The following is a 19615-nucleotide window of genomic DNA, read 5'->3' on the forward strand; positions in this document are numbered from 1 at the left end:
AGTATCCAGTGCCCGGATAGGCAGAATCAGAAAGGCACAAGCGGGCAGGAGGAGAGGAGGAGGTAGACAGGAAAAAACAAAGATGGCAGTGTAGATTAAGGGGGAGACTATCGAAGAGACTCTGCATCAAACTCATCACTTTAAGGCTTTCTGGCGAATCCGGATCGCGTCGGAGTGGATCGGTTTTGTTCGGAAGACGGACCGGAGCCAAGGAGCCCAGCCGGGTCGCAAAGCGTCGCCGTGTGCGTGCTGTCACAGCGGATAACGGCAAACAACAGCCTGTTGTTTTGTTGAGGCATAGGAAAGCTGTTTTCTCTCATTAGAAACTGAGAGCTGAAGCTAACCCGAGATCAATCCAGAAATCTCAAGACATTTATGTAGGGAAAACTGCAGTGAAACACAGATGACAATAATTTTCCTGCCCCGTATTCTTATATCACTATAAACCCGATAATAATCTGAGGCTTGTTATCAAGGGATTGTTTACTACTGAATGCATTGTTGGCAGTCCAGATACACCATTGTCACAGACCAAATAGCTCGGGGGAAAACCTGGAAATTTCACACTGACAGTCAGCGAATCCTGTGCTAGACCAGCGCAAATATCCTCTCTGACTCGTTTTGGACCGGACTTGGATGTCTTCGATGGATGAGAGGATGGAATTAGGCGTCGGGGCCGCTCCAGGCTCCTCATCTTCGGGTCTGAGTGTCGGTCCTGTGGGAGGAGCCCTGGATGCGGGTCCGGGGAGCGCCGGACTGGTAGGTATTCAAGAGGAGCCTGTCCTGCGGAGAGACGGTTCTGGTTCCGAGGCCGACCCGGACGCACCGCCCAAGAAGCGCGTGAGACATCAGGAGGGGGAAGCGGGGAAGCTCGAGGAGCGGCTGTACTCTGTACTGTGCTGCACTGTGTGTCTGGACCTGCCTAAAGCTTCTGTGTACCAGGTAAAACATATAGAGTTTGATGTATATGTATATACAGAGTTCAATTGTGCAGGGCTTTGTCTCACCGGTATTGCCCAAATGTCGCATTATCGTTTCACACCCATTGAAAATGACGTTTAAATTTAATATGAAACATGTTCAGTATGATATTCTGGGAGTTATAGCCTATTTTTGTGTGTTTTCTATTGTTCCTTTGTCTGTTTTTTACACAATATCTGTCACTCACACTGCAGTTGACTAATAAAATGTTGCTTTAACACACTTACATAACACACAAAAGTAGTTTTTGTCTGTTTTTTTTTACTTTTGAAGAGCTGGTTTGATGTGTGTTTTTAAGTTTAAGGTGTTACACACACACGTATACATAATACTGACCTGAGCAGCTGTTTTTTGCCTTCAAAGGCAAACATGACAATCAAGGTGGTCACATGTTCTGTTTAACCCAATCATTGCTGCTCACCCCTCCCCCAAATATGTGCCCCTTACAGTATAATACCTCTGAAGCCACAACCTACAAAACAGCTGTAAAGAAAATTCCTTTTTACGTTCTTTTAAGTGTTCAGACACTTTGTTCCTAACATAAGTAGTTCAAGTCAGCCTCGTCCTTTTTGACATTTAAGTGTTTATTATTAACTTTATAACCGCTTAAATGGTCCTGTCTTTTAAGTGTATGACTTTTAAATGTTATGACTACTCAAATGACAGGTCCGCTTTGAAACCAGAGAGAAACAGTGGAGATGCCACAGAGCATGAAAATGACATTCAGACATTTTGTGTGTTTGTTTTCATGTTTTTTTTCCAAGTAAACACAACTATCATCTCACTAACCTATAAAAGTAGCATGTGATTCATGCAGAATGTGTCACACCACATCAGAGCTAATAGGCTGCAGTGTAATCCATTACTGAATTCTAGGATGAAACTCATAAAAAACATGCAGCTTAAAACAAAACAAGCAAGTTAGGAAGAACTAAATCAAATGTTTCCTAAATGAATCAAACATAGCAGTTTACCTCCTGTGATATAGATCAGCTGGTGAATTATTTAATAAGAATTCATTCAGAATTTCAAGTTAAACTTAGAACTAATCATAATATCATTATAAATCATTGTTTTAATGGCTCATAATGTTTTAGACCACAAAGCTTATGATTATACAGAATTATTTTAAGTAATAAACCTGTCATAACTGGCATATTACATATATTTATATATGTTGGCTAATTCTGCTATTTTACATTCACATTTACATTTAGGCATTTAGCAGATGCTTTCATCCAAAGCGATTTACAAGAATGAGGAAAAAAGGAAGCAAAATATATCATATTGAGGCAATAATACAAGAAGTGTTATACCAGGTTACCAGGTTTCAGAAGATTAAAGGTGCAGCCTTTACTTAAATGTGGAATTTCCTTCAGTTGACTTACAAATAATGACATTACACTGCCATGTGATACGTATTTGGTTTGTTTTTCCCTGATTGTAATTTATTTTCATCATGACCTTTTTTGGTGTTTAAGATTAATATAATTTTCTGCTTTTTCATTACTCCATCCTGACTTAGCAGGTGACTTGTTTTAATATGCTTTCATAATACTTCTCAAAATGTAAAATTGTGATTCTTTTTACTATGGCTACTTTAATAGTGTCACTGTAAACTCAGACATGTTACCTTAAAATTAAGGTTACAATCATGTCATTCAGGAAACCACTGCTCAAAATCACTTGGGTTAAATGGGGAACTTCCATCCCGAACAATACATTTACTCCGAGAGATTCTTGCACTTTAAGGTCCAGCGTATGCAATTTCGCGGCATCTAGCAGTGAGGTTGCAAATTGCAACCAACGGCTCACTCCACCCCTCCCTTTCGAAGCACTACGGTGGCTGACACAAGGTGTCTTCACGTTTTCGCTTCTTTGCCAAAGGAGATAACATATTTACGAACGTGCTTTGTAGAGCAGTTTGTCTGTTTAGGGCTACTGTAGAAACAACATGGTGAATTCCATGCAAGGGGCCCCGTGGTGTATGTAGATAGAAATAGCATTTTGCTCACCATAAAAAGCCTGTGAAATGGTTTCAACACTGCTCTCTGTGCTGTGAACTGAAGGTGTGTGCTCTCATTTCACAGTGTACAAACGGGCACCTGATGTGCGCAGGCTGTTTTATCCACCTGCTTGCCGACTCACGTCTCAAAGAAGAACAGGCCACGTGTCCTAACTGCCGCTGTGAGATCAGTAAGAGTCTGTGTTGCAGGAACCTGGCGGTGGAGAAAGCCGTGAGTGAACTGCCATCCGAGTGCAGCTACTGCCTCAAACAGTTCCCTCGATCCAGCCTGGATCGCCATCAGACGGAAGAGTGCCAGGACAGGTACCGCTACACCAAATTACAAAACAAACACCTGATTGACAGGGAATAGTAAAGAGTAAAATTCACTAAAACAAAAACCAGCGCTTTTTTACTAACCACACACTTTTTCCATTGTAAACATGCCTCCTAAAAACCTAATCTATTATAGTTTGTTTTATAATAAAATGTCAGCGTTGTGTACCTGGTGTAGTCAGTATTGCACTATTACAGAATTTTGGTTTGATGAGATGCTCGTGTACTTTTTCTTGTGATAATGAGACACAAGAAGGGATTGTGTTTTCGATGTTTGCCTCTGCTCTCGTTAATCGAGTGCATGCAAATAAACAAAATCAATGCGTACAATTCATTCGTAGTAAATCCCCCCAGTCTATTTCTAATCTAGTGACAAGATGCTAGATTTACAGAAATTATATATGCTATGCCATATCTAGATGATGGTGTTTGGTCAGTCATATTCTTTCATTACGTCTTATTTGTTCTGGAAATAGAGTGACACAATGTAAGTACAAGCGGATTGGCTGCCCATGGCAGGGGCCTTTCCATGAGCTCAGCGCTCATGAGGCAGAGTGTTCCCACCCATCCAAGACTGGTATGGAGTTGATGGGTATACTGGACGAGATGGACCAGAGCCATCGCAGAGAGCTACAGCTCTACAACAGCATCTTTAGCCTGCTGTCCTTTGAGAAGATCGGCTTTACAGGTACACAAATAGATAGAAAAGCATGAATAAGTTAGTAATAAAAATATTTGTAGCCTTATGTGTCAGGTGTCAGTCAGAAGCCACTCCCACTCATGAATAACGGGAAACCCTTGCACATTCTTTCTACACGCATGGATTCGATGTGACTACCAGTTGAACAACTTGTTGAAAACATGCACAACAAGCATATAGAATGTGAGAATCTGCATACCTGATAGGTGAAAAAGTTGTATACTATCAACAACTCTCATATGTTTCACTCCAGAGGTGCAGTTCCGGCCGTACCGCACCGATGACTTCATCACGCGACTGTATTACGAGACGCCTCGCTTTACCGTGCTCAACCAAACCTGGGTGCTTAAGGCGCGAGTCAACGACTCCGAACGCAACCCCAACCTCTCCTGCAAGCGCACACTGTCCTTCCAGCTTATTCTGAAGAGCAAAGTGAACTCTGCACTGGAGTGCTCCTTCCTGCTGCTGAAAGGGCCGTACGATGACGTGAAAATCAAACCCGTCATCCAGCACCACGTCTTCTCCAACGACGCTAACGAAACCGAGTACGCCCTGCTGCCCATCAGCGACAGCGTGGAGTGCAACAAGCTGCTGGCTGCCAAAAACATCAACCTCCGCCTCTTCATCTTTCAGATCCAGAAATAGAGGCGTGAGATGACGGGACGGAAGAAGAACATAGGAGAAGTGATTGGGAAGGCAAGCACCACTGAACCACAGATACCTCTAATGGAGAAGGATAAAAAATATGGCCCATCAGAACTGCATTGTTCGTTTGTGTGCGAGTGCGTGTTGTTGCCGGTAAGCGTCCAGACCCGAAAATCTGCCTTTTTCATCAACAAACCCACCCTACACTCTTACTGGCGGAGCAGGACAGGCCCGAATGGACAGCACAAAAGAGTCATTGACTGTGTTTGTGTGTGTTTCCTTGAGCCTGTTTGTGAGGATGCAAGTCATTTCAGACCGATATGATATTTAGTTTGATTGATCAACAACTGATGGGTGAGAGTGTTTGGGACGAAAGGTAAAGGCAGAGGTGTCAGAGGTGTAATGCAACCTATCAAGCAGGCAATGTTAAACTGTGTTTGTGTGTATGTCCCGCTCGAAACCGTTCTCAAGGCTTCTCCACACAGACACTGCAGCACAGGGGCTGCAACTGCTTTAAGTGTATTTTTGAATGTGAAGGTAGCCATTTTCATTGGTGCAACAGTAACAGTTAGGCTGGATAAAATGTCTGCCAATCCCAGAAGATGCGATTTTGCATGGTTTTAGTTTTTCTTTTTGTGTGCACTTTGGAATGCACACTTTTAGTTGAGTAGCAATCGTAACCCTGTAATCTTAACTTAAGTTTGACTTTATTAACACGTTTATTTAAGAATCTGTGAACTTTGCCTTTATTCCTTCTGTGAATAGTCATCGTCATTAACAAATGCCATGTGTTCTTTTCAGGCCCCCAGTTTGTCAACACAGTTACACCGTGTCTACACCAGACGCGACACTACATACGGCTTGTTCTTATGGGATTGTCGCATCGCGCATCCATTGTGGACAAAATTTTAAAATATAATAGCATCTAATGCGTTCTGTTGTCTTTTGTCGTGTCATGTCGCATCACGCCGCGTCCATTGTAGATACGGTGTTGCATTTCCCACGCATTGTGATGTCATAATACCTTAAGCTGAATCATAGATACTATTTATTTTTAGTAATTTATTTAACTTGCATTTATTCGCTAACATAGAGTCTTCTCACCACAGCAAAACTGGAAACTGGATTACCCGTTACAGACCCTTTCCATCCCTTACGAGAATGAATTAACCATGGTTTTATTATAGTAATGGGCGGTTTCTCTGACAGGGATAAGTTTAAGACAGGACTAGGCCTTAGTTAAATTAGGATATTTAAAGTGAAAATAAAAATTCTGTCATCATTTACACACCCTCTTGTCATTTCAAACCTGTATGACTTTCTTCCGCAGAACACAAAAGAAGATATTTTGGAAAATGTTGTTAACTGGACCCCATTCACTTGCATTGGTTTTGTGTCCGTACAATAGAAGTGAATGGGGTCCAATGCTGTTCGGTTACCAACTTTCTTCAGAATATCTTCTTTTGTGTTCTGCGGAAGAAAGAAAGTCATACAGGTTTAAAATAACAATATGAGTAATGATGACCGAATTTACATTTTTGGGTGAACTATCACGTTAAGTAGTTTTTAAAAAAACATACTTTACAAAAAACATTATGCATCTTGAGACAAAGCAATCGCACTGACATACACTGCCCGTCCAAAAAAAAGTCACACACTCAAATATTTCGTTGGACCGCTTTTAGCTTTGATTACGGCACGCATTCGCCGTGGCATCGTTTCGATAAGCTTCTGCAATGTCACAATATTTATTCCCTCCCATCCAGAGTTGCATTCATTTTTCACCAAGATCTTGTATTGCCCTTACAGAAAAGACACATGAATTTCACATGTTTTTTACATGTTTTTCGCATGTGATCACATGTATACAACATGTGTTTAACATGTGCAAAAAAACACGTGTGATCACATGTGAAATGTGTGTTTTTGGAACATTTTGGTGTGAATTCCATGTGAATTCCCACGTGAAACCCATGGGATAACATGTAAAAACCCATGGGATGACATGTGGTGACATGAAGAACATGTGATAACATGTGGAGACATGTCACATATGTTATTTCACATGTGATCACGTGTGTTTTTTGCACATGTGAATTTCGTGTCTTTTCTGTAAGGGTGAGGATGGGAGGGTCGGACCGCTGCGCAAAGTCTTCTCCAGCACATCCCAAAGATTCTTAATGGGGTTATGGTCTGGACTCTGTGGTGGCCAATCCATGTGTGAAAATGATGTCTCATGCTCCCTGAACCACTCTTTCACAATTTGAGCCCAATGAATCCTGGCATTGTCATTTTGGGATATGCCCGTGCCATCAGGGAAGAAATAATCCATTGATGGAATAACCTGGTCATTCAGTATATTCAAGTAGTCAGCTGACCTACTTTTTTGGGCACAGAACGTTGCTGAATGTAGATCTGACCAACTGCAGCAACCCCAGATCATAGCACTGCCCAGGTGATGACTTTTATTTTGGAAGGGAAGTGTATTTTAGGATATGTCAGTGCAAGTTGTTTTCGATCAAGATACTTCTGACATTTAAATTAGTCTGGGACTAGTCTGCCCCTAAAAGTGTCTGGCAGATTTATTATAATTTTACTACAAATACCATGGTTAAACTTATGTTATTGGGGTGAGACCATCGTAAATTTGTGGTTACTATAGTTAAACCATGGTCAATTAATCATCCCTATAGAGGCACATATGGTCTTTCTTTCATACCTTTATTAAAAATGCACATGCACACACAATCTCACAAGCTGGGGGTACAAAAGAGCCAATTGAGTATTTGGATATCTATAGTGAACTCGGCTGTGACCTAACACTTTAGACATACTTGAAATAAACAGATCAACAGAGTTGCTTTTGCAGAGACTGTCACTTCTGGAGTTTAGGTTCAAACTGTTTCTGCGTTTAAAAGCTTTTAATTCTCACATGACACTCTGGCTGTATATGTGCCTTTCTATTAAAGCTCATTTAAACTTGTGTCATTGCATTCTGTACGTTTCATAATATTTTTGGACACATTTGCAATGTTTGTGGTTGTGTAGTTAATGTTGTTCGATTTCAAAGCTTCATATAACACGTAAGGTTAGCTGCTAGTTCCTACTTCAAACACACGTAACGCTTAGTGCCGTAATGTAGGCCTACTCGCGCTCCTTCTTCATATATGTTTTAAAGTCATTTATTTAAACACAAATATTTAAAGGTGTGCATAAAATACATACTGTACATACATACAACCAGATTAAATGTCAACTAATCATGACCTCCTATACAGTGAGGGAAATAAGTATTTGATCCCCTGCTGATTTTGTAAGTTTGCCTACTTACAAACAAATGAAGGGTCTATAATTTTTATGGTGGGTTTATTTTAACTGATAGACACAGAATATTAAAAAAAATCAGGGGAAAAAAATGTTATATAAAGGTTATAAATTGATTTGCATTTCAGTCGGTGAAATAAGTATTTGATCCCCAAGCAAAACATAACTTTGTACTTTGTGGAGAAACCCTTGTTGGCAAGCACAGAGGTCAGACATTCCTGATAGTTGGTCACCAGGTTTGCACATGTGTCCGGATACATTTAGTCCACTCCTCTGTCAATCTTTAAGGTTTCTTGGCTGTCGCTCAGCAAATTGGAGTTTTAGCCTCCTTCACAGAGGTTCTATAGGACTAGGGTCTAGAGACTGGCTAGGACATTTAATGTGCTTCTCCTTAAGCCACTATTTGGTTGTCTTGGCAATATGTTTTGCGTCTTTGTCATGTTAAAGGCTCATCCATGACCCATCTTCAGTGACCTAGTTAAGGGGAGGAGGTTCTCGTCCAAGATTTTACGGTACATGGGCCCGTCCCTCAGCCCCTCAATGCGGTGAAGTCATCCTGTATACCTGTAGCAGAGAAAAAGCCCTAAAGCAGAATGTTTCCAACACTGTGCTTCTCTGTAGACATGATGTTCTTGGGCTCATAGTCAGCATTTCTCTCCCTCCAAACACAGGAGTCCATTTTGGTCTCACAGCAGTGCCAGCACTTTCGCCAAAGCCTTTTCTGAATCATTTTTATGTTCATTGTCAAACTTAAGACGAGCCAGGCGGGCCTTCTTGGGCAGGAGGACCTTGCGGGTGCTTCAGGATTTCAGTCTACTGTGGCATAGCGTGTTACCAATGTGTTACCAATGGTTTGCTTGCTAACTGTGTTCCCAACTGTCTTGAAATCATTAACAGGCTTCTTCCGTGTAGTTCTGGGCTGATCTTTAACATTTCTCATGATCATCTTCACCCCATTGGGGAAATATTGCAGGGAGCTCCAGAACAAGGGCATTTGATAGTTATTTTGTATATCTTCTATTTCCAAATAATCGCACCAACAGTTGTCTCCTTCTCACCAAGCTTCTGTCTGTAGCCTATTCAAGGTTTGTGCAGGTCTCCAATCTTGTCGCTGACATCCTTTAAAACCTATTTGGTCTGGACCATGGTGTTGGAGAGGTTGAACTGGAAGATACAGATTCTGTTGGCAGGCATCTTTTATATACATAACAAGCTGATTTAGGAGTACTTTCTTAAAGTGACAGGACTAATCTGTGGTCCATATAGGCACATAACCAATCTGTGGAGCCAGAATTCTTGCTAGTTGGTTGGGGATCAAATACTTATTTCACTGACTGAAATGCAAATCAATTTATAACCTTTATATAACATTTTTTTCCCCTGATTTTTTTTTATATTCTGTGTCTATCAGTTAAAATAAACCCACCATAAAAATTATAGACCCTTCATTTGTTTGTAAGTAGGCAAACTTACAAAATCAGCAGGGGATCAAATACTTATTTCCCTCACTGTACATGTGTGGAAACAACAAGCAAGTCCATCAAACTGGTAGGATCATATACTGTATATTTAAGAAACAACACTGCTGTAAATTCCTGTCAAACGTTATAATAACATTTTGTGAAGGGTTATTTTAATATAATTTTGTGTGAAGTTAATTTCAGTCAAGTAATAGCCTATAGACTTTTATAAACAAGATACATTTAGTATCATAAAATATCTATATATACTGTATCTTACGTGTCGAGCAAAAACACAAGTGATGGTGTAAATCGTATAAATTAATAACTGCTATCATAGCACATATGTAAAATTCTGATCAAACTTGTGACAAACAACTCCAACAAAAACGGCAGAATCTGAAAGATGAGATCAGACTCAGTTGCTACAGACTGTGGGACATTATTTTGTTGCTACTGTAAATACTGTAAAAAGAGTTTGTTTGGTTTTTACTGTCAACCTGTGATCAGGTGAATACATAGCTTCTTTCAGTACCAGCACTGGTTCTGATTCATGTTACAGCCATTTTTGCAGCTACTTGTCTGGTAGGAGACCCCCAACATATTGAGTGATGGAGGTGGAGAGGGGGCCAAAGAGTTGCAGTATATTTGAACTCCAGCAGGGGGCACCAAACACTGTGTCTGTCCACCGTGCCCTGACACCAGCATTGTAGATGGATAAGACTGCTGCTGTTGCGGTACCTTATTAGAACAAAATATATATTTATATAATACAGAACACTTAATTGACTTGTATCATCCATAAATAATATGATGCGCATGAACTGGAGTCTCTGCATACCTGATATGAGGATACAGATGGGTAAGGTCCCATAATCTGACTTCCTATTGTGCCGGGGCAGCCTTGTTGGTTAGATATAGTCATAGGCGAATATCCTGTTAAGAGAGATGTAATTTTTCATATGTCCAATGATGAGTTATGAACTCAAAATCATTAAAAGCCTCAATTTTACAATTGCACGTTGTAAATTAAATGATATACATTTATACAATTATATACAAAACTTACTTTACATTTATATATTTACACGTGTTATTTTCACTGATAACAGACAGGCTTAAACGGTTTGGTATTTGAGGGCTGATGTGAATAGCAGAAGAAGAGACCGCTTCACTGTGAGACCACTAGCACCATCTCTTACAGTGTAACGGCTCCCTCTCCTACTACTGTTACTGTTACTGTTATATCAATGTATGAGGGACTTGAAAAGCTTCATGTGTACCTGTTTGTGCGCTGTAACTGGCTGCACCGTATTGTTGAGACACACTGGGACATTGAATAGGGTAACTGTATACTGAAACCTAAGAGGGGAGAACAGAGTTGACTCATAATTAGACGAACGACACTGTAATCTCATTGGCAGGCCTGGGGATTGTATTGGTTTTTGGATATCAACATGTTAACGTGTGTTAATGGAGTTGAAAATAGTAAACAAGTAGTTTTTATATGGCATTTATGTACTGTAACAATACCTGATTGCTCTGCTGACTGGGGGTCTGAGGTGGCGGGACTGTGGGTGTTGCCAGTGCCATAGCAGGGCTCATGTAACTGTCTGAATGATGAGATGGAGCGTAACCGTGGTGAGGCGGAGGATAGCTGTGTGTGGGCGGAGCCCCTTGCATGTAGTAGGAGGTCATTTCTGGAACATCTCCCGAAGACTGGCGACTCAAGGTCATGTGACCAAACTTAGAGACGATGTCTTCCCTCTGAAAACCACAAATATGCTTTTAATGACATACGTCAGTAAATACACCACTTCACAAGATGTAAATACTGGTCCAGAAGCACTTCTGGTTTCGGTTTTTATGTATTCATTTTTTAAATAATTTTTATTTCTTTTTTATTATTCTATGGTATGTACTGTGTATACTGGATTTATTGCATATTTCCGTGTTTTGCTTGGGCACAACAAATTATAAAATATCTTTGCATATAAATAAACCATATACTATTAAAAAAAGCCACACTTGTTTATTACTTACAGTCTGTTCTATTGGATGTTGCTGAGCGGTAGAAACATTTAACTGCTGGGGTGGAAGGTACGTCATAGAAGAGTACTGAACCTAAATCAGAAGAGGACAGGAGGTAAATCTGCATCCAAATATTTCACATGTACTTGTAATGCATTAATCATTGTGTTTCAATGTAATTTACACATATTTAATATATTCATTTATACTATACACAGCATACTACATACTAAATTTGCAAGTATGCTACTGTAAATACACCCACAGTCTAAACACTATTAATCGATGCAACCGAAAATGAATAACATCCTTAAAACAGAATCATTTAGTATTCTTTGTACTTAACAACTAAACTGTCTAATATATACAGTACCTGTGTGACACCATGGCTTGCTATTGGCTGCTGCTGGGGTAGAGGGGGTGGGGCTTGGGACTGCACTTGGCCACTGATTGGCTTCTGACTTACAGGTGGGTTGTAAACAGCTGGAGTTCCATCAGGATTCAGGAAGGGCTGCCCTAAAACACAGATAAGAGAAATGACTGTGGTCTTACATTTTGTACCAATGAGTTCATATTTAAATCCATAATGCATGTCTATGTTCTGTGTGTGTATACCTGTGTGTGGGTTTAATAAAACACTCCCAGGAGGTATCGATGACTCAGCAGGCACGATGACATAAGCAGGGCTGCTGTTGGGTGCAGCGTAGCACAACGCTGACTCAGATACTATTTGATTGATCAGACAAGGTAACAGCAGATCAGACATCAACATTGTGTGTGTGTACTTTTGGTAACTAGATTGACATGGACATGAGGGGTGTTATTTTTGCACCTGGTTTGCACAGTTTGGAGCTGCTGTCTGAGCCTGTATATGTAGATTTAGATGTCCATGTCGGGCTGTCAGAATCTGTGCTGCTCCAAGGTCGAGGGTCATTCCAATGAGAGTCCAGCTCAAAACTGCTCTGCCTGCTGCCAGACAGCCGACCGGAACCATCCCTGTTACCCCTGCAAAAATAAATTCATAGGTTTATTTTTTTGTAAAAAAAACAATTTCATGAAGCATACTTGTCTAAAAACTGGTACCTTATTTAAAAGGGTCATATGTCACAGCTAAAACGAATATTATGGTTTGTTTTAGATGTAATGCAACATGTATACACGATTTAAGGTTAAAAAACGCTGTATTTTCCACATACCGTGCATGTTTGTATCTCCTCTTTGCCCCGCCTCTCTGAAACACGCAGATTTTTAACAAATCTCATTGCTCTGAAAAGTGAGGTTTGCTATGATTGGCCAGTTAACCAGTGCGTAGTGATTGGTCGAATACTGCAAGCGTGTGACGGAAATGTAACGCCTCTTACCATATTTGGAACATCAGGTTCCAAATCAATTGTGCTGACAGGTACACCCACCTTACTTGCTTATACATTTGGGCGGTCTTAGTCAAATCATACCACGAACTGACGTAGATTTGTGGGGGTGTGGTTACACGAGGCGTTTCAGGCAGGTCTGGGTGAGCATTCGCTTTTAGATAGAATGCATCTTTTGTTCCGACACTTAAATTTTTGCAATTTTACGTGTCTAATACATGCATGGGCAACTTATAACACACCAAAGACACAGACGTGTTTTTCTGTGTCTTGGGTGTCTTATATAACAAAAGCTCGGGTTAAAATTGTGGTTTTAATTCATGGCATCTTTAAATCGTGTATACACATTGCATTACATCTAAAACAAACGATAATATTCGTTTTAGCCGTATACGACCTCTTTAAAATGCAATTTTGGACTTTTTTAAGATTAAAAGCATTAGTAGTTTTCACCTAAAGAGTTGTCTCCTTTTCTGGGTGTCATTAAGATTGATGTTATCCTCTAGGCCTCTGCATGCATGAAAGAAAAAACAAGACGTATTGTAAAAAATATATAGTACAGATTTACATTAAGTTTTACAAGATTACAATAAGCCATGTGTTAAAGTGATTTAATAACAATGTTTTTAATAAATAGATTTACCTGGTCTCAATATAGACACTCTGTGAAAGGCAAGTAGACTGAAACAAAGAGAACAAAATCAGAGGCCAATGCTTTAATGTAATAAATTAATGTTTAATTTAGTGTGCGTGTATTTTCAAGAGTGTCTTCTCACGTCATGGGAGAATATGCGATCTCTAACTCTCTGATACTCTTCCTCTCTCTCCTCTATTGACCTGCTCCTCATCTGTTCTTTAAGTGATGGAACTCTCAACTATAAAAACAACCCCAAACATCAGAGCTATTAGAGGAGCCACTTTCGTCTCTGTTGTAGCAGTGTGGTCTTTATACCTGACTGTCTTCTTTTTCCTGACTGCTGTCTCTTTTTAGTATTGATCTTCTTTCCTCTGTCTTATCCTCCTGAACGTGTTCACCAAATCGATGTTCTGGTCTGAAATAGAATGGGACTGGAGTTAGCTGTGCCGCGTTTCATCCTCCACACCAGAAGAAGTAAAAATAAATGGAAACATTATTACTCCTAATTAAATATCTAGCTAAATATCTGCTATCAACTGAACTTAAAAGGAAACTTCTAGCCCCATCTATTCATAAATGCACATACACCTAAAACACACACATACATCCTGGAATTGCTGGTTTTGTTGATGATAACCGATTTTCCACTGTGATCCACATTGTGTTCCAGACCAAAATAAGCCGCAACCCTGTGAACCAGCATCCTGTGATACGAGGACATCTGAGGGAACTTCTTGTAGGAACTACAGAGACCAAAAGAGAGACATTATATCTCATTTGAGAAATAGAGGCTATTTCTAGACTGTGACAGACATGCATGGACATTTACCTGTTGTCTGTCATGAAGTCTATCATGTCTTGTTCCAGTTTTAAGAGCATCAGTCTGTCCCTAAAAGCCAGAAATTCACAGAGCGAGTCTGAATTGAACCGAGGATAACAATTGAGCAAATTTGTAATTTTATTTGAAAATGCACATAATGTACCTATTAGTCTGTAAAATAGCTCTGATTTGAGCAAAATGATTTATGATACCACTATTGTCAGATTTAAACGAATGATTCGAGATACACTTGGTTTTGGTGATTTCAGTCTTTTACCATTCAAGAAGATAGCAGGTGTACGTGCGTGCCTATTACTTATATAAAAAATAGCTGACCAATGGCATTACCAGAATGGTGCTTTTACTCACCGGGGACTGCTCTTCAAAGTAGTGATTAAAAATTCCTCCAGATCAATACCTGTGGAGTCTGTATACTCCACACTAGGCTCTAAAGGATATAAACACGGATAGAATTACATTTTCCACATGAAAAAGAATTGGAAGTATGGAAGTGTGTGTAAATCATTCACTAAGGTAAGTCACCTTTAGATAAACTTGGTTTCTTGGAAGTGATGCCCTCTTTGCTCTTTTCCTCTCCCTCTTGTTCATACTCAGGACTGTCACCATGGTTACTAGATATAGTTGTTTTGCTCTCTTTCTCCTAAGCCCAGACAGAACACAGTCCCTTCACCATAATTTACTTATATATGTATTACATGATGTAGTGGTCCGACCTGCCAGATTATGTTGAATGTAAATGGTTTAGAGTAATTCTTACCCTGCTGTTCTCCTCATTGGGTACAGGCTCGTCGCATACTGCTGTACTCCGAACCAGCTTCCCTTTGGCCTGTAATACACATAAATTGAATTACCAAATACACATCACACATGCAGGAGAGGATGTTTGTTCCCATAGAAGAGAGCAGTACATGTACAGAATACTGTACAAAATGTTCAGGACCACAAAATGTAAGTAGAATATCAAGTATATAAACAATAATTTCCATTTTATTCTAAAAATAGGTATTTAAATGCAAAACTTGAAATATTACATACAAATACAAACTATTCATAAGACTACTTCAATGTATTCGGAGAAATATAAAGGATGCTATTGTCCTTTTGGAAATATAGCAGAAGGGTAGTTATCTTGATTCTATAGTGACTGTAAGTGCTATTCATTGAATCAGTGAATCAAAACTACAGGGTGAAAAGTGCAAGTATGCTATTTTTAAACCATTTGGACTCGCTCCCAGACTGTCTGAGAGCTGTTGATGTGATTTATATATTGGAGTTGGATAACTTTATACTATCAAGGGAGTGAATTCAATGTTTACTAATGGCATCTCAACATAACTGCTGCAGTTAAGAAGCCAACAGAGAAAGACAAACATTAGTTAAAGTACAATATTCTGCAGGGACCTCTATCATATACTGGATTCTTCACTAACCAGTAAACAAGATACATGTCCACGTGGATGTTTTAATGACTCGATTCAATTGTATTCCTACCTTCAGATTCTTTTGGAGCTGTCCATGGTTACCATCTATATTTTGCTGCAAAAAAGATTCAAATAATTATTTATACAAAAAAAATAAGAGGAAAAGTCTGTAAGGTGTTGAAATGGCATTATCACCTGGCTGTTGTTATGACAGTTCTCTGTTTCCATGGTACAACTTGGTGGTGGAATTTCCTCCTTTATAGTGCATTCTGGGAAATTTATGGATTCCACCTCAGACATCTTGAAATTTGGAGATTCAGTGGTCGCATAATAATCATAACAATCCACCATATGCCCCATGACCATCCATCAAGCCAATTACCAAGATGTTTTTCCTCCGCTTTTCAAGCCTTCTTCTCTGCTACCAGAACAGATGGCTGGAAATATTCTGGAGTACAAAAATATCTGACACAAAACAGAACAAACAACAGATTTGTACATTTCTTTACTCAGAGCAATATACAGTAGAGGATAGGTTAAAATCTTTCTGCATACATCTTTTGCACATGATAACCATCAGTATCATATAAGCACATTTATGTGATTAGGTTTCATACCAAGTGACAATCATAAAGAAATGATTTCATATTTTATTAAATCAAAAACTGAAACAGCATGATTTCTTACAAAACCTCCTTAAGATGCCATTTTGTTTCTCTTTGGAATTATATTTATCTATTGGAGTAGAGACAATTTTTGACTCTTATACTAAATACTTGTTTTTTAATATTGGTTTATCTAGCAAAGAAACGTATATTGTTACTGTGGTCATCCCCCCAGATACCTTCTTTCAAAATTTGGATGTCTCAAATATCTGTTACTCTTGAAAAAGTCACATTTGATATTCATCAAAAATCAGATGATTTTTGGCAGATATGGACACCTCTGTGGCACTACATTAATGACCTCTCTTAACTCATTATTTTACTACATATTTATTTTATTTTCCTGCCCGATTGTATTTACTTCATTACTGTATTGTATAGTTTCCCCCCTTTTACTTTTTTCTTTTCTCATTGCACCATTGAGGCTGTACTTGTATGTTGCTGGACATTGGAGTAACCGATGAATAAAAAAACTGATTCTGTTGGCTATCAGCACTTCTTATCCAATAAACTATGATCCAAAAATGGTTTATGTGTTCTGAAAGGGTCACAGACAGCAGGGAAAATAATGCAAATAAAACATATAAATGAAAATAATAAAATGCATATGCATATAATCATACATCCTCGCATATAATCTCAATAAACAGGTTCAATTTTTCATTTTAATTTACTTGAAATGAATAGAATATAATCAAAATATAATTTGCAAACTTACATTTACATTTAGTCATTTAGCAGACGCTTTTATCCAAAGCGACTTACAGTTAAGTAACTTATGTCACTTAACCAGCTACTGTATATTTGATGCCAATTGACAAAATGTTAAATGCTCTCTCATTTGTAAATCACTTTTGATAAAAGTGTCTGCATGTTAATGAATACATTTAAATTAAATAAAGGTTAACCTGCAAAGAGAAAAAAAATAACTTGGCATGTACATTATTGCCAGCTGATTATTATGCACGTTTCTTCAATTTTTAACAATTTCATTTAAACACTTGATATCCAATGCAATAGCAGTTACCACTAGTTTCCAGGAACATATCAAGTAGCCTATGCGTGTAGGTGCTCAGAAGTGACGAGTCAGCTTTCAAGCAAGGATTTGTATGCATATACAGTATTATGTTTAACTCCTTTCATTGCAGTGGCAGGTGCAGTAAATGATATTCTCAGAATGAAGACTCCCTGAATGGAGGGCAGACATACACGCAAGCTCTGTTTGGATAGAATGTATCCTTCATTCTTATGTCATCGCTCTTATCAGGTTATAACTCGTCTTCATGTCTGACCACTGACTCACTTTGACCAGCGTTAAGCTATTACACACCCACAAAGATGCCGGAGTTATTGGCATCATCAAGGTCTTATCTTGGTTAACAAACAGGTGGCCTTAAAGTGAATGCAGATATGACAGAGATGTCATAACTCAGCTACAAGCCGAAGCACATTGGTATTGTTTTGCTGTCATTAACCCAACCCTTACAAAATTTTAGGTGTAGAAATCACACACTCAAAAATCAATCAAACTTTAAAACTATAGTTATATGTTTATTTTTTCTTATAGCTACTCATTTTTAGTCTCTAATACTACTAATGCAACAACAACATAACAGCAACTTTGACATGTTGGCGAGCATCGCGGTTACCATGGTAATTCTTGATAAGGGCAATGCGTAAAGGGCTTGCATAAAAGTTGCACGCACATACACTGAATGGCGCACGGCAGAATGAGCGTAATTAAGATCTTCGTGTAAAGATCCATTCTGTCTGGCAGGATGAAGGTGCAGCCGAGACGGGTTCGGTTTCGAGCACTCGCATTCCGGGCTCAGTCTGGCACGAGTTATATTTGGAGCGGCTGTTTGGGGACTTCAGGCTGCTGTCAGTGACGCACACGGGGACGGTGCAGCAGCAGCTGTGGTTTCTAAAAAGGAACCCAGCTCTTGCGCTACCATTCTTTAGTTGTTAACCGACACTGATCCCAAATCTGTATTAACAACGGGATCCACCTTCTTAGAAATTGCGTAAATATTTGGATTATGAGCCTCTAACAAACTGCTCCAAGCATCAAATGCACTGCTTCTGTCACTTAGACAAATTCCTTGAGTGTGTGTAAAGCACACTTGGCAATAAAGCTCGTTCTGAAATGTACAGTATGTCCTGATTTTAACACAAACTTCAAGTTGTATGGACTTCAGAATAATAACGACTATAACAATATGTAGGCTATAAAACATGTGTTGTATAAAGGCAATGTGATGTAGATCTGAGACGCACACTAAATCTATACTATTATTTAATGAGGTTAACAGTGATGTTACTGGCAAAGACAAACCTCTTACATTAAAGCACAGATTAAAACACATATTTGTCTAAATTTCTTCAAATTAAGAGAAAAACGCATGCGAGGCAAACGATGTTGCTTACCTGTGGGTAACACGACAGCGGAATAAAAAAGCAGAAATAGAAAGGTTTAAAATAGGCGGTAAAGCGTGTCAAGCATCTTCTGTTTCTGACAGCAGAGCGCGTACAGACTCACGCCACGCGCTTTCAACACTGTTAATTAAATACGCGCGTGCACGCGTTCGCTCAGCCTCTTCCTGACACTCACGCGCGAGTACAAAAAATAAACATCATCGTGAGGGGATAAACAAAAAAGGAGGGAGATTTCAAGTGGATTAGACGAAATTACAAAATTAAACAATGGATAATAAAAACGGTGCGATGAAAATGATATTTTTTATAACATTCAGGGATTATAGGCCTACCCAGTGCACGTATAATTGTGACCATTGTGTAAAATTTTTAACTATAAAATCATAATTGTGGGATCTTTAAACATATTTTTTTGTATTTCACAGTAGTATACCTGCAGTAATTATGTTTTCATGTGCACAATACATTTAAGTGCAGTATATTAATTCATACAATTGCTGGAAACATAACAGGTAAAATATTTGAAACTAGTTTTATCTACAGATAAAACATAAACACGTGAACTTGTGCAAGTGCGCACCAGAGAAGCCACCAAAAACTGTAATGAGCACCTGTTAGATGAAACGCAACACACAAATGAGATGCATATACCGCAATTACACTCTACATCTGCACAGTGTCTCTCTTTATGCCATATGGCTTTGCCATTTCGCAGAAACAGAGACATTTACCTCCACTTGAAAAAAAGCACACCCTGAAACAG

The 19615-nt window shown here is 39.1% G+C and overlaps 2 protein-coding genes across 2 annotated transcripts; one reads left to right on the forward strand and one right to left on the reverse strand.

Moving 5' to 3' along the window:
* The first annotated feature begins 13 nt into the window (after positions 1-13).
* On the forward strand, positions 14-7661 carry zftraf1 (zinc finger TRAF-type containing 1). The gene is made up of 4 exons (XM_057353942.1): positions 14-942; positions 3072-3310; positions 3799-4010; positions 4276-7661. The coding sequence occupies exons 1-4, from the start codon at positions 637-639 to the stop codon at positions 4665-4667; spliced, it is 1149 nt and encodes a 382-aa protein (XP_057209925.1). The 5' UTR covers positions 14-636; the 3' UTR covers positions 4668-7661.
* A 1803-nt stretch (positions 7662-9464) lies between these two features.
* On the reverse strand, positions 9465-18961 carry arpp21 (cAMP-regulated phosphoprotein, 21). The gene is made up of 20 exons (XM_057353941.1): positions 18844-18961; positions 15947-16216; positions 15822-15866; positions 15088-15156; positions 14853-14970; positions 14679-14757; positions 14319-14378; positions 14095-14232; positions 13805-13904; positions 13629-13727; positions 13496-13533; positions 13306-13362; positions 12315-12487; positions 12098-12208; positions 11856-11998; positions 11495-11575; positions 10985-11218; positions 10735-10813; positions 10293-10387; positions 9465-10192 (listed from the first exon to the last, which is right to left on the reverse strand). The coding sequence occupies exons 2-20, from the start codon at positions 16115-16117 to the stop codon at positions 9980-9982; spliced, it is 2103 nt and encodes a 700-aa protein (XP_057209924.1). The 5' UTR covers positions 16118-16216; positions 18844-18961; the 3' UTR covers positions 9465-9979.
* Positions 18962-19615: the final 654 nt, after the last annotated feature.

Source organism: Triplophysa rosa, linkage group LG16 (genome assembly GCF_024868665.1).
Source record: "Triplophysa rosa linkage group LG16, Trosa_1v2, whole genome shotgun sequence".
NCBI classification, from domain to species: domain Eukaryota; kingdom Metazoa; phylum Chordata; class Actinopteri; order Cypriniformes; family Nemacheilidae; genus Triplophysa; species Triplophysa rosa.